The following is a 15,292-nucleotide window of genomic DNA, read 5'->3' on the forward strand; positions in this document are numbered from 1 at the left end:
GAGTTGAGGGGCAGTGGCAGAGCGGGGGCAGGGGGGGCATCCCATAACTGAAATGACAAGGGAGCTGCAAGTGAAAACTGAGCTGCGTCAGCAGAGCTGAATATGTGTGAAACTTGCCGTGCAGTTGGCACTACCTAGTGGTAAAACTCCCTGACTTCCCCCAGCCCAAGGGCCTGACGTCCCTTCGCGCTCGGTGTATCTGTGTTTGGATGCTCAGCACGATGAGACATGACTACAGATCCCAAGCCAGTTCCTCACACCATGGCTGTGGGACCTGTACTGTGCTCCTAGCTGGGCCACATTCCTGGACAAATAGATTATCTGCCAAAAAACGCAGCTTTGGGTGACATGAATTCACTGAATCGTTTTGGCTACAGAGCAGGTGGGATGGTGATGCCCCCTTATAACTTAGAATCATAGAAATGTCGGGCTGGAAGGGACCTTGAGAAGTCAGCAAGCACAGTCCCCTCCCTGAGGCCAGACCAGGTCAACCTAGATCATCCCTGACAGGAGTTTGTCCTACCTGTCCTCAAAAACCTCCAAATATACTCTTGTGTTGGAGCAGGGACCCACGCGTCAAGGCTCCTGCATTCAGTTTCCTGGACGGGGAAGGATGATCTAGTAGTCAGAGCAGGGGTCTGGCAAGCTGGGCTCTAAGGTTAAATCCCTAGCTCTTGGGGGGAGCGTGGTTAGAGCAGGGGACTGGGAGTCAGGATATCTGGATTCAGATCCCAGCCCTTGAAGGGAGTGTGATCAAGGGGTCACACATGGGGGAAAACAGAATCCCTGAGATCGATTCCCTGCTGTACACTGCCTTGCTCTGTGACAATGGGGAGGTGATTCTGCTTCAGCTACCCCCTTCCCCCGCCCCCTTAGAAATGGGAACAATAAACCATTCCCAGGGATGTCAAATGCTTTGAGCCACTTGGGCCGAAGGCCCTAGGGGAGCCGATATACTCACACTCATGCCCCATGTTCCTCGCTGGCAGGAGGCCAGGCCACTTACCTGTTACATTGCATCACAAATCCATGTTGTGATGACAACGCTGCCCTGTGGGGAGAGCCCCACAGCCACAGAGCATCACAGGGAGAGGCTCCTTTAGGCTGGGATCCCACACCCTCCCTTGGACAAATGAAGCCCATTCCAGAGCTTAAGGAATGAGGCTGGGGGAACTGGGCTTGTTTAGTCTGCAGAAGAGAAGAATGAGGGGGGATTTGATAGCTGCTTTCAACTACCTGAGGGGGGGTTCCAAAGAGGATGGAGCTCGGCTGTTCTCAGTGGTGGCAGATGACAGAACAAGGAGCAATGGTCTCAAGTTGCAGTGGGGGAGGTTTAGGTTGGATATTAGCAAATACAGCCCAGAATGATATTGTTTTTACAACTGCATCACATCGTTGACTCATATTCAATTTGTGATCCACTCTAACCCCCCAGATACTTTTCAGCAGTACTGCCGCCTAGCCAGTTATTCCCCACTTCATTGCCGCCCATTTGATTTTTCCTTGCTAAGTGAAGCACTTTGTACTTGTCTTTATTGACTTTCCTCTTGTTGATTTCAGACCAATTCTCCAATTTGTCAAGGTCAATTGAATTCAAATCCTGTTCTCCAAAGTGCTGGCAACCCCTCCTAGTCTGCTGTCCTCTCCAAATGTTATAAGCATACTCTCCACTCCATTATCCAAGTCAAACAACAATATTGAATAGTATGAGACCCAGGCCTGACCCCTGTGCGACCCCGCTCGATACGCCGTGCCCCTTTGAGAGGGAACCACTAGATAACCACTCTTTGAGTAGGGTCTTTTTCAACCATATGTGCCCCCACCTGATAGTAATGCATCTAGCTCAAAGCTCGCTTTAGCTGTGTGGTCAGGGCACTCCTCTGGGATATGGGAAACCCAAGTCTGGATCCCCATTCAGGAGCAGGATTTGAACCTTCTCCTCTGCCAGGGGCGTGCCCTCCCCACCAGGCTATTAGCTGTTCTGGGGTGGGGCGCCCTCAGGGTCTCCTGCTGAACCTCTTCCATTTTGTATCAATAAAGAAATATTCACCGGTGCAGAGACTTGATCTCGATGCTCCCACCTCCCGGTGAGGGGCCTAACCCCCAAGCTGCAGAGTCATTGTCTCCCCATTTTATCCTCTGGCCCAATGACTGTTCAAGTATTTTATCCTCAGTGGGACAGGAGAGATGGAGAGAGGCCCATCCACAGGCTAATGGTTCAGGCAGTCCCCAGGGATGGGGGACACCTGGGTTCAAATCCCTGTCCTGCAGGCACTACAGCCAGGATTGTCTCAAGTGAGCCTGCCAGCCAGTGGGCTAAAAGGGGAGCCCCACCTTTGGCCATTTCATGAATGTAGCCCTTGGAAAATACGGTATTTCCGGTTGAACAACAGGCTTTGTTTGATCCCAAACAGACTGTTTTGATTTGCCGAAATTTTTCAAATTCAGTTTGATCCAAACCACGTTTTATTTGAATTTTTTGGAGCTGCCAGCAAACGGAGAAGTCCCCCAGCTCTGTTCCCAGCCCCGCTTGCAGGGGGAGGGCAAGGCCGGGGGGCTGCAGATCTGAAGGGGAAAGGCTGGAGTGCTGCTCCTGGTGAAGGGATCCCCGAGATGTGGGCGGAGCAAAGAGTTGCAGAACGAAGAGCCCTTGATCCTGGCTCCTGAGCTGCTGGGGGCAGTGCTGTGTGCTAGCAGCTGGGGCCTGGCCCCGAGGGAGCCTGACCTGTGTGATCCTTGCTTCCCCCAGGCTTGCCGCGACTTCCTGGAGTTAGCCGAGAGCCACAGTCGGAAATGGCAGCGGGCGCTACAGTATGAGCGGGAGCAGAGGATCCGCCTGGAGGAGACCATTGAGCAGTTAGCCAAACAGCACAACAGCTTGGAACGGGCCTGCCGGGGAGCCCCCGGCCTGTCCTCGAGCACTACAGCAGTCAGCAGCACTTCCAAGGGTGAGCGGCCTCCTTCCCCAGGGGCCCAGAGGGCTGGGATGCCAACAGCCTGGTCCCGCCAGCCCAAGAGCTCTGCGGCTGTGAGGTCACAATGGCAGCGGCGAGCAGCCGCCAGAGCCCAGCAGTGCGGGGTGGGGGGAGGGCGATGGGGTGGGAGGGATGGGGGGCTGCCCTCTCTCTCATTCCCAGTCAGCCGCTGATAGGGCACCAGCAGAGACGGGAAGGATGGACAGGGCAGCCCATCATGCCCATGGATTTTTTCTCAGGCAAAAGCCTGTTGAGGGGTAAGAGGACAGGCATGTCTGTGGAGAGGCGGTACTACAGCTGCCTCCCTAGGAGCGCGTCTCCCCAGGGGAATCCCATTCTTCCCACAGTTGCCTCTACTGGCCAGACGAATCCCAACGTGACGTTTGCATCCCCACATCCCAGTGATGCAAGGTTGGGTTTGTCCCCAGAACATTGGGCCCCACGGGTTTGAGCATGAGAGCACTGGAGCCCTTTGCCCACGGCCAGTGGCTGGTGTCTCATCTGGGTTTCATTTGCTGGTTGCAATTGTTGCTGGAGAATAAAACCGAATTGCAGTTGATGCTGGTGCCAAATCATCGTCCCCAGACACCCTTCTGGCTGCACCAGCAGGTTTGGTTTATTGTAACCCACAAACGGAGCCTTAGCTGGCCAGCAGCAGCTTGTTCCTTGGCTGTGTCTAATGCCGGGCCGGGGCAGTTCCCTTGTACCACGTAGGGGTCAGGGAATGGATCGACTCAGATAAACACGTAACATTCAGCCCCACCCATCCCCAGAGCCCTCCAGCCTCGAGGAGCCTCTCCCTGTGACGCTCCGTGGCTGAGGGGCTCTCCCCACAGGGCAGTGTTGTCATCACAACATGGATTTGTGATGCAATGTAACAGATAAGTGGCCTGGCCTCCTGCCAGCGAGGAATATGGGGCATGAGTGTGAGTATATCGGCTCCCCTAGGGCCTTCGGCCCAAATGGCTCAAAGCATTTGACATCCCTGGGAATGGTTTATTGTTCCCATTTCTACAGGCGGGGGGGGGGGGGGGGTGTAGCTGAAGCAAAGAGGCAGAATCACCTCCCCAGTGTCACAGAGCAAGGCAGTGTACAGCAGGGAATCGATCTCAGGGATTTCTGTTTTCCCCCATGTGTGACCCCTAGATCACACTCCCTTCAAGGGCTGGGATCTGAATCCAGATATCCTGACTCCCAGTCCCCTGCTCTAACCACGCTCCCCCCAAGAGCTAGGGATTTAACCTGAGAGCCCAGCTTGCCAGACCCTGCTCTGACCACTAGATCATCCTTCCCCGTCCAGGAGATTGAATGCAGGAGCCTTGACCCTTGGGTCCCCTGCTCCAACACAAGATACATTTCTTCTGGAGTCAGGAATAGAGCCCAAGAATGGTTCTGTCCCATCCTGGGCCAGTCTGAGACATTACCCTCCTTCTCCAAGTCTTCCTGATGTCTGGCTACTAACTGGAGATCCCCGCCTGCCAAAGGACCTAGGAGAAAAGCTCCTAGGTGCAGAGGCCTCGAGTGCTGCACAAACGAAGCTGCATTTGCAGAGCTGGGCTATTTCTCAGGTGGGAAGAGAAGTAGTACCCTGGGCTTTGCGGAAGTCCCATGCTGTGTACAGCCCCATCGGGTGCTGAAGGGAGACACACCAATCTATTTCCCAGAGTGATGCTGTGGCCAAAAGGGCTAATGCAATCCTTGGGTGCATACACAGGGATTTCGAGCTGGAATAGAGAGGTCATAGCACTTCCGTATTTGGCCCTGGTATCATTGCTGCTGGAATAGACTGCATTCAGGTCTGGGGCGCATACTTCAAGAAGACTATTGCTAAATTGGAGAGGGTTCAGAGAAGAGCTGTGAGAATGAGTAAAGGATTAGAAGACCTGCCTTAGAGTGATAGACTCAAGGAGCTCCAGCTGTTTTAGCTTAAAAGAGAGAAGGTTAAGGGGTGATTTCATTACAGTCTATAAATACCTGCCTGGGGAACAAATATTGGATAACGGGCTCTTCAGCCCAGCAGAGAAAGGTCTAACAAGAGCCAGTGTCTGGAAGCTGAAGCTAGAAAAATTCAGACTGGAAAGAAGAAGTATGTTTTTAAGAGTCAGGGAGATTAACCATTGGAACCATTTCCCCACGGCTGTGGTGATTCTCCATCACTGGCAATTTTAAAATCAGGATTGGATATTTTTCTAAAAGCTCTGCCCTAAGAACTCTTATGGGGCAGGTCTCTGGCAGGTGCGATAGAGGAGGTCAGTGGCAGGGCCGCCCAGAGGATTCAGGGGGCCTGGGGCAAAGCAATTTCGGGGGCCCCTTCCATAAAAAAAAGTTGCAATACTCTAGTAACATGTATTTGGAAATGTAAAAAATAACCAGTGAAATACATTCAAAAATGAAATTTTAATAATTTGAAAATACACAAAATACATTATTTAAAAACATTAAATGCTTTAATGGTATGTATACATTTGCAATTACATAATGGGCTGTCGCTGGGTGGTGGTGATGGTTGGTGCCAATGGGCTGTCGCTGCCTGGGGGTGGCGCTGCTGTTGCCCAGGGCTGGGTGGGGAGCTGGGCTCTGGGTTGGGGGGTGCCCGGCTCACAGGGGCTGGGCTCAGAGCTGGGGGTCAGGGCTGTGGGGGGATGGGGTCGGGGGGTGTCCAGCTCAGAGGGGCTGAGCTCGGAGCTAGGGGTCAGGGCTGTGGGGGGAATGGGGTCAGGGGGTGCCCGGCTCAGAGGGGCTGGGCTCGGAGCTTAATCCAACACACACCCCTGCAGGTGGGTTGGCTGTGCAGGCAGGCAGCTTAATCCAACCATTGATGGCATTTGTAAGGCACTCATCACCGTGGTAGCAAAGCGTTTTGTACCCTGATTGGGCAAGAGCAAAATCTGCCCAGCAGTGTTTCCTCTCGTTTCTCCCACCCATGTGTGGAATTAATTTTGTTAGGTGCACCAATATGGAGCTGATGTGGTGCACCTAACACAATTCATGTGGTGGGGGTGGGGCTGAGGGGTTCGGAGTGTGGGAGGGGGCTCAGGGCTAGGGCAGAGGGTTGGGGTGCAGCAGGGGTGAGGGCTGTGGGATGGGGCCAGGGATGAGGGGTTCAGGAGGGGGCTCAGGGCTGGGGCAGAGGGTTGGGGTGCAGCAGGGGTGAGGGCTGTGGTGTGGGGCCAGGGATGAGGAGTTCAGGAGGGGGCTCAGGGCTGGGGCAGAGGGTTGGGGTGCAGGGTAGGGGTGAGGACTCCAGCTGGGGGTGCGGGCTCTGGGGTGGGGCTGAGGATGAGGGGTTTGAGGTGCAGTGGAGCTCCCTGGGGCTACGGTGAGGAGAGAAGACTCCCCCCAGCTCTCTCTCCCCGCAGCAGCACTTGGGCTGAGGGGGAGAGGTGCCTCTCCCTGGCAGTACAGGTGCAGGCAGGGCTGCGGGACGGTTGCCTGTCCCCCAGCCACAGCAGGTCTGGGGCTAGGCCGGGGGAGAGGTGCCTGTCCTATGGCCGCAGCAGGTTCAGGGCCAGGCTGGGGCCGGGTCGGGTCGGGAGAGGGGTGCCGCGGCAGGTCCGGGGCTTGAGGAGAGGCATCTCTCCCCGCCGGAGCCCTGAGTGGTGCTTAATAGGCAGCTGTGTGGCCGCGCAACTTAGAGGGAACTTAGCTGCCCAGATCCACCAGCCCCCTCCAGCCAGCGTAACCCTGCGCATGAGAGAGGAGAGGGAAAGGGAGAGACAGACAGACAGCACAGTGGGGCAGAGGGACGAGCGCCTGGTCTGCAGGCCCCTGCAGAGCGAAGGTGTGTGGGGATCCACTGGGGCTCTGGTCTGGGAGCACACGTTAAGGTTCTGCGAGAGCAGTCGGGGGAAGAAGCGGTACTGACCAGGTTGTTCTCTTTGTGCCCGCAGGGAGTGTGCAGCCTGCCAAAGGGGAAGCCAGTGATGAAGATGAGGAGACAGAGTATTTTGATGCCATGGAGGATACACCAGCTTTTATCACAGTAACTGCAGACCCCAAACATCACAGGTATGAAGCATCCACAGTGCAGAGCAGGCCCAAAGCCACCGCACGAATAGGACGAGTGGGGAGGAGGCACTTAGTCTGGCTTCTCACTAATAGGGTAGAGGCAGCACCCTCTTGGTTTGCATTAATTACACACCCACCCCTGCAGGTGGGTCGGCTGTGCAGGCAGGCAGCAAGAGAGGCATGTTTCAAACATCAGTGCTGGCGAATGGCCTAGCGAGTGGAGCCCTCTACCCCTGGCAGGGCAGAGTGCCCTCAGACAGAGCCACCAGGGCGCCTCCTCCCTGGACTGGAGGGACAGCCTCTGGCTGGCTCTCATCTCTCCACTGGGGCTGGTCAGGGCCATTGGCAATGATGTTTTTGCAGTGTGGACTCTGCCCACTAGAAACTGGACTGAGACCCGCCAATCCGCTGCGCATGGGGCAAAGAGCCGTGATCGGGAGGGAACAGCGTGGGCTGGATTTGAAATAGCAACAGAGGTGAACGGCTCCCTATCCCAGTACCGGACCCAACGGCCTGGTCTGTCCCCCCTGAGGCCTGATTAGGAATGGGCGATTTACCAGGTGTGAGGACAAGTTCTAACTCAGTAACACAGGCCCAGAGCCTCCGTCATTTAGGCTCCCAACTTCCAGGGAGTTCAGTGGCGCTTAGGAGTCTAACTACCTGTGAGGATCTGGGCTGGAGTCTACGGCCCAGGGGAGCTTTCAGAAGTCCGAGATCCCAGGCCAGAGAAGGCTCTGGGGGAAACAGCTGCTCAGCTCAGCAGCACCACGTGCCAGGCTGGGCCTCTGTCACTGGACCCAGTGCGTGGCAAGTGTAACGCGCTGCCGGTCTCACTGGGCAGCACTGCACACCCACTGCCCTGGTGGCAACGAGTGCATGAGATGGAGGGGAACAGGGAATCGCTGAGCACAAGCAAGGCCTGTTTTGGGACCGGTTCCCATGCAGGGGCACGAGCGGGAGATGCATTGTGCCCTCTCCCTCCTTCTCAAGAGCCACAGGGCCCGGGCACAGCCTGTCCCCCCCCTTTGACGGCCGTGCTCCTCTGCTCCGGCATCCTGGGCGTGTCCGCAGCGCACCTGGCACGGAATGACTAGCAGCCAAGTACTTAGCTATGTCTGAAGCAGGTGGCCCAGGCAGGTATATGTAAGGGCTTCCCATCCCTTACTGCGAACCAGCAATAAACTCTTCTCATTCACTAGAGAATGGGGGTGAGGCGCTGGCAGGTCCCCTGCAGCTAGTGCCTGTGTGACACACTGGCCTACAGGTTTCCCGGCTCTGCCTCGCCAGAGCAGCACCTTAGTCTAGTCCTGAGATGGAATGACTGAAAAGAGTTTATTGCACTGCACTAAACCCAGCCAGCCGCCCTCCACCTGCTGTGCAGGGGAGGGGGAAGCCGCCAGCCCACCCCTCGGGCACTACAGTCCCAGCATGCTGCTCACAGACTCCCTGGGGTCTGGTTTGCAAACAGGGAGGAGGCCCTATTTATCCAGGAGCCCAGACTCCTCCCACTTTCCCAGCCTGCTCTGCGGGGACTGCAGTGCCCAGCTTGCCTTGGGAGGCCTGTGTTTCCTGTAGGGAAGACTGGGAGGAAACGGCTTCTCCTGTATTCTAATGCTTTGGCCCAGGTGAGTTCTTCCAGGGAACCCTCCCTGTTCTGGACCTCCCAGCCTTGCAGAGCAGGCCCCCAAGCCAGGGAATTAGGGTGCCGCTGGACCCCAGCATAACAGGGGGGTGACCTCACCCATCACCTGCAGCCCTGTCGTGGGGCCTGCAAGCAGAGTGTATGCCCCAATGTATGCCCCTAGCACCACTTCCTGCCCAGGGCAGCGGGTGTCCTGGTGGGCAGGGGGACCCCACTGTAGCTAGGCACAGCACCACTGCCGTCTGGTAAGGAATCCACCTGCCTGGGGGCTCTTCCAGAGTCACCTGGTGCTGTCAGCGGCTCCCTGCTTCCCTGCCAGGGAAGGTTGGGCTGAGCAGCCTCTCCCAATGGCCTGGCCCCCAGAGGTGGGAGGATGGGGAGTTTCTGAAGGGCCAGAGGACAGTTGTGGAGGCAGGGATTGCTCAGGCCCTCTGAAATCCAGGCCTCTTGATTAGGTGCCAAACTACAGACTTGGGGGCCTGCTTTGGCCCTCCCCGTGGCTTGGCGGGTGCGTGGTGCTCGCCGCGAATCAGAAGCAGAGCCGCTGCTGGACCAGTGGACTCTGACAACCCGGCTCAATTCTCTGCTCTGCTACAGACGCCCCATGGGAACTTGGGAAAGTCACTTAGCCTCTCTGGGCCTCAGTTCCTATCCATCTGTGGGGATAAGCCCAGCCCTGCCAGGAGGGCTGTGAGGCTAAATCCATTAGAGACTGTGAGGGGCTCTGAGCCTTTGGTGGTGGGGCCGCAGACATACCTACGATGGAGCCAGGAGCAAGAACTTAGGTTGCCTGGCCTCCCCAGAGCTGAGCTTTAACCACTAGACCACACTTCCTACCTAATCAAACCATGGCGATGGGGGCCCCAGAGCTTGAGGGGGGCCCAGTGATGTCTCTTGGTGAGAGACCTGCCAGTACCAGGAAATGTCTCCCACGTAGCTCTGCTTACATGAAAGAGACGGACTGTTGCAAAGCTGGGTCCAAGGATGATTTGCAAACCAGTTTGGCTTCGGTTTCGGAGGGCCTGGTGACGAGACTAGGTGCAGGAGATCGTAGATCTGGGAATCGGGATCTTTAAGGGCTTGGAAGTGAGTTTTAGAAAGATCCTTTCCAGCAGTGGCTGTTTGCAGCCTGGTGTGCACTCACTGGCTTCGTAGCAAGAAAAAAAAGAAATGAGAACCTCCGGCATGTTTGCATACTAAGCTCCACCCACCGCAGCCCCTTTGCAATGTCCTGTGGGTTAAATCAGGCCCTGGCATGGCGAGAGCAGCCATTCCTTTCTCTTCTGTGCCTGCTTGCGCCCGTGCCCACTGCCTGTCTTCCCTGCAGGCGTTCTGGCAGTAACCTGAGCGGGGCCAACGAGGGGCACCCTGAGGACTGGAACCTGGAGGACAATGTGAGTGCATCGGGCAGACGGAGCTGGTAGAAAGTAATGACCGGGGTGGGGGGGCATGGGAGGAGGGCAACTTGGGGAAAATTCCCGTCCGATTCCCACGCAGGGCAGCAGAATGGGCCATAACGGGGGAGATGGGAACTGAAGTCTCAGTTACAATATTCCAAGTGTGTCCGTTCAGCAGGGAGCAAGTGGGAGCAGAGGGGAGAATAAGATGGATCAGCTCCCCCCAGCACTCACCCCACTTCACTCAGAATCAGCCTTAGTTTTGGTGACACCCCTCAGCCCCAAAGAGTCTTCTCCCTTCCCCCCTACTCCCACCACCGGCTTTGCACTGGGGCCGGATTGGTGGCGCCAGAGGGCTGAGTACGGCTACCTGATTATTTCAGCCTACGTGTGGTCCTGTCTTTACCTCCGGTGTTGCCTGAGCCTTTCTTGTGAGGAAATGCCCGGGCGACCCGGAAGGCCAGCCCAGAGCACGCACACGCTAAGCAGCACCTGTACTGCTGTCAAGCAGATCTCTGCCCAGCCCGACAGGCCTTTCCTGAGAACAAGCTCAGACAAACAAGCAAAGCCGCCTGGTGCGGGACGTTCTGGGTCTGAGCTGCACATGCCCTGCCTGGGGAGAGGCCAGATCCCAGGAGTGATACCCCAAGAGCTGACTGTGGCCAGCAGCCAGGTTTCCATGGTTGGTTAGGATTGCCAAATTTCTGATTGCAGAAAACCGAACACCCTTGCCCCACCCCCTTTCCCACCCCTGCCCCCGAGGTCTCATTCCTGCCCTGCCCCTTCTCTGAGGCTCCACCCCTGCTCACTCCATCCCCACCCTTACTCAGTTGCTCATTTTCACTGGGCTGGGGCAGGGGGTTGGGGTGTGTAGGGGGTGAGGGCTCTGGCTGGGAGTGCAGGCTCTGGCGTGGGGCCAGCAATGAGGGGTTCAGGGTACGGGAGGGGACTCCGGGATGGGGCAGGGAGTTGGGGTGGGGGGTGCAGGCTATGGGAGGGAGTTTGGGTGCAAGAGGGGGCTCAGGGCTGGGGCAGGCAGTTGGTGTGCGGGTGGGGATGCAGGACCCGGGAGGGAGTTGGGATGCAGAAGGGGTCTCAGGGTGGGGGAAGAGGTTCGGGGTACTGTGCAGGCTCCAGTTGGTGCTTACCTGAGGCAGCTCCCGGAAGCGTCGACATGTCCTCTGGCTTCTAGGCACGGTGGTGGCCAGTGAGGTTCTGTGCGTTGACATAGCCAGGGCTCGGGCGGGGCCAGCGCGCGGAGCCTCCCTGGCTGCCCCTGCACCTAGGGCCGCAGCGACACGGCACCACTTCCAGGAGCCGCGCAGAGCCAGGGCGGGCAGGGAGCCTGCCTTAGCCCCGCTGCACCACCGACCGGACTTTTAATGGCCCGGTCAGCACTGCTGACCAGAGCCGCCAGGATCCCTTTTCAACCGGGCGTTCCAGTTGAAAATCGGATGCCTGGCAACCCTACGGTTGGCTGATCTGGCTCTTTGACCCTAAGATAGCTGCTTTGCTGCTTCCCAGGTCTTTGAGAGCGCAAATCAAACTGGCTACAATGAATCAACGTGCAAAGACGTCCTGCCGAAGAAGAGGAGACGAACACGCATTCCAGACAAACCCAACTACAGCCTTAACCTCTGGAGCATAATGAAAAACTGCATTGGCAAAGAACTGTCCAAGATCCCTATGCCTGTACGTGAGTGTTTCCCCGCTCTCGCCTGCGCCGCGCCTGTCAGATTTTGGTTAGACATATGTGAAAGGGCCTGATCCTGGGAGGTGACTAGCTGGGGGTACTTGGTACCTGCCAGGATCAGGCCCCAAATGAGGGAATTGGAGGTGCATTCTGGGTCAGGCTGGGTGCACCAGGAAGTGCATTCTGAGTAGGGCTGGGTTCACCACTGAGCAGCTAAGGTGTCGTGAAAGGGGGAGAGCTGTTTTCTCTGTTCCTGTTAGAGAAGGAGGTAACGGGAGCTGCGGAGACCTGGGCATTGGGGAGCGGCTGAAGGCAGCAGAGCTGCAGCTGCACACGAGCCTTGAGCAGAGTCTGGCTTTTGCATTATTAGACATTTTAAACGGAAAAGAAATGGAATTATTCCTTGTGTGTTTCCAGTGCTCTGATCACAGTTGCCCCCCAGCAAGCCCGTCTCAGGGCAGCTGCCACTGCTCGGGACCTTTCAGCGGAGCGCATTTGCATTGCTAATTGTTTTTGATTGTGACTGTTAAATAAGAGAGGATTCAAGCAAGTCAGCTGTGCAGTGCAGTCTGATCCCATCAGCCCCGCACCCTGCCTGCCTCGATTGCAGGAGTTAGGAGCAGCAGAGGGATTAGTCCTGTTGGTGGGTTTTGTGGTTTGAATGGATTGGCGCATGTGGGTGATGAGGGACAGGGAAGGAGACTGCCTTGTCTGTAAACTGGGTTCCCCTGCACCAGCGTGGACTCATGGTTCGCTCCTCACCTTCTGAAGGATAAAGCAGAGGGGCTACAGTGAAAGCAGAGCTTGCGTAGCATCGGGGGAGGGAGGCAGTCACTGACACCAAATGCTCTATGGAAGAACCTTCTTCTGTGATAATGGAAAGTATCCAGTGACCTGGCTTGATCTCCTCCCACCTCTACGTGGAGCGCTGTTCTCTTCCCAGCCGGGAGGCTCTGGCCACAGGCAGTGCGCGCTGGCTTCTGGCATGGATTCTGGCATTTTCGGCATTCACGATGGTGCCTGCATCCCCCTGTTTGGTTCCCATGTCCCCTGTACTGTGGGGCGGGTCTGAAGTTACTTACTCCTGTCGGGTGAAGACTGGGGTGTCTCCTGTTCTTCACAGCAAAGAGGATTTGTTTACAACCATCTGCTTTCGGGTCCCCTTCTCAAAGCACTTTTCTCCGTAGAAAAGGAAAGCAGAGTCCTATCTTGACAGTAAAGTTTCTGGTTCCTAGTCTGAACCGGGAAACCTCTTTGTGGAGTCGGCGGCTGCATTGCCGGTGAATTGTCCCGGCTGGGGGAGAAGAATTGCTTAGGTCTGGGCAGGTGACGCTGGGATTCATGCTTTAGAGAACTCTCTGAACTACTGAGCAAAGCTCCTAGGGGGCGTGGCCTGCTGAGGGACATTCCCTAGCTGGTTAGATGCAGTTCTGCTTTGCTAGCACCGGATAATGTGTTTTTTCTATCCCTGGGTCAGAGGGCAGCTTCGCCTTCCTGTAGAATAGCAGGTTGTCTAGTTGTGCAAGCGGCTCCTGTGGGAGCAATTCACAGGAGGGGCCTCCATCTTTGGGTTCACACCCCTGCAGCATGTGCTTCCTGTGGACTGCTAGTTGGTGAGCCTGCTGCATGAGCGGGCGCCCTGGAAAGGGTCAATTTAAGGGGCTATTGCACAATATTAGTAAGAAGTGAACTTTGAACTTGCATCGGATAATCATTTGCTGTGAATCGTTTGCTCAGCCCTGGCCTGGAGTCTGTGGAAGGAGAACTGGGCAGCAGGTTTAAAACAAATGAAAGGAAGTTCACAGTGCAGTCAACTTGTGGAACTCCTTGCCTGAGGAGGTTGTGAAGGCTAGGACTATAACAGGGTTTAAAAGAGAACTGGATAAATTCATGGAGGTTAAGTCCATTAATGGCTATTAGCCAGGATGGGTAAGGAATGGTGTCCCTAGCCTCTGTTTGTCAGAGGGTGGAGATGGACGGCAGGAGAGAGATCACTTGATCAGTAGCTGTTAGGTTCACTCCCTCTGGGGCACCTGGCATTGGCCACTGTTGGTAGACAGGATACGGGGCTGGATGGACCTTTGGTCTGACCCAGTACGGCCACTTATGTTCTTATTTAATGGGAACAGGGCCTGGGGCTGCCTGCTCACAGTGTATCCAATAGGCCCATCTGCACGTCAGTCAGGAGAAGAGGGTGGAAGTTCCTACATGCGCTGTAGCCTAGGGATGTTCAGGGAAAGGTGATTTAAGCCCAGCATGGAATAATTCCCTTCCTCCTGGTTCTGGGGCCAATCATGACAACTTGATTTTTGCAGCTCCAGCCCCAAGAGTCACACAGACAATTGAACTGTAACTGACAACACACACAGACCACAGTCACAACTAAGGGCACGTCTACAGTATGAAATTAATTCAAAGTTATTTTATTCGAATTTCCAGAATAGAGTTCATACATTCGATGTTATGTGTCTCCACTAAAGCGCGTGAATTCAGCAGAGTGCGTCCACAGTACCGAGGCTAGCATCAAATGTCGGAGCAGTGCACTGTGGTAGCTATCCCACAGTTCCCGCAGTCTCTGCTGCCCATTGGAATTGTGGGTTAAGCTCCCAGTGCATGATGGGGCAAAAACATTCTTGCGGGTTTTTCTGGGTGTGTGTCATCACTCGCTCCTCCCTCCGTGAAAGCTACGGCAGACGCCATGCTGCCAGCAGACAGTGCAGCATGGTGCACCGCCCGTCTCTTGGTATGTTAAATCCACTTTGAATGTCCTCGGCCATCGTGAACAGAGCCACACAGCTTCCGCCGCTTTCTCCAGGTTGTCTGTGCTGGGCTCCCGTGGAAGCTACAGAAGGCAATAATTCCCCACCGTTTCTCGGCTATCGTGAACAGAGCCACACAGCTTCCACCGCAAACTCTGCTCACGTTTCCGCCGCAAAGTCTGCTTTCGCTGTTTTTTCCATATTGTTGGTCCTGGGTCCCGTGGAAGCTACAGAAGACAACCATTTACCGCCTTTTATCGGCCATCTTGAACCGAACAGCTCATTTTGCGCCCTTTTTCGAGGATTACCCCTGCAGGCGCCATTGCACGGCAAACATGGAGCCCACTCAGATCTCTGCTGCAGTTTTGACCATTGTAAATACCTTGCGCATTATCCAGCAGTATGTTCAATACCTGCAAAACCGGGCGAGAAAGCGACGACAGTGCAATTACTATATTGATGAGGACATGGACACAGACGTTCCTAGATGTACGGCATGTGGCGATTGGGAGATCATGGTGGCATTGGGCCAGGTTCATGCCGTGGAACGCCGATTTTGGGCCCAGGAAACAAGCACAGACTGGTGGGACCGCATAGTGTTGCAGGTCTGGGATGATTCCCAGTGGCTGCGAAACTTTCGTATGCGTAGGGCCACTGTCATGGAACTTTGTGACTTGCTGTCCCCTGCCCTGAAGCACAAAGACACCAAAATGAGAGCAGCCCTCACAGTTGAGAAGCAAGTGGCGATAGCCCTGTGGAAGCTTGCAACGCCAGACAGCTACCGGTCAGTCGGGAATCAGTTTGGAGTGGGCAAATCT

The 15,292-nt window shown here is 55.7% G+C and overlaps 1 protein-coding gene across 6 annotated transcripts in view; it reads left to right on the forward strand.

Annotated features, from left to right (window-relative positions):
* The window catches only part of LOC101933726 (oxysterol-binding protein 2), a 374,699-nt gene that overhangs the window by 321,029 nt on the left and 38,378 nt on the right, over positions 1-15,292 (forward strand). For 5 of the 6 annotated variants that reach the window (XM_065568637.1, XM_065568638.1, XM_065568641.1 and 2 more), the window contains 4 exons: positions 2,750-2,948; positions 6,866-6,983; positions 9,953-10,019; positions 11,547-11,714. In XM_065568637.1, coding sequence (XP_065424709.1) covers positions 2,750-2,948; positions 6,866-6,983; positions 9,953-10,019; positions 11,547-11,714 — 552 coding nt within the window. Of the gene's footprint in view, positions 1-2,749; positions 2,949-6,865; positions 6,984-8,189; positions 8,609-9,952; positions 10,020-11,546; positions 11,715-15,292 lie in introns of those variants that run through there. The other variant, XM_065568642.1, reaches the window with a different exon arrangement.

The sequence above is a fragment of the Chrysemys picta genome, chromosome 15 (genome assembly GCF_011386835.1).
Source record: "Chrysemys picta bellii isolate R12L10 chromosome 15, ASM1138683v2, whole genome shotgun sequence".
Taxonomy (NCBI): domain Eukaryota; kingdom Metazoa; phylum Chordata; order Testudines; family Emydidae; genus Chrysemys; species Chrysemys picta.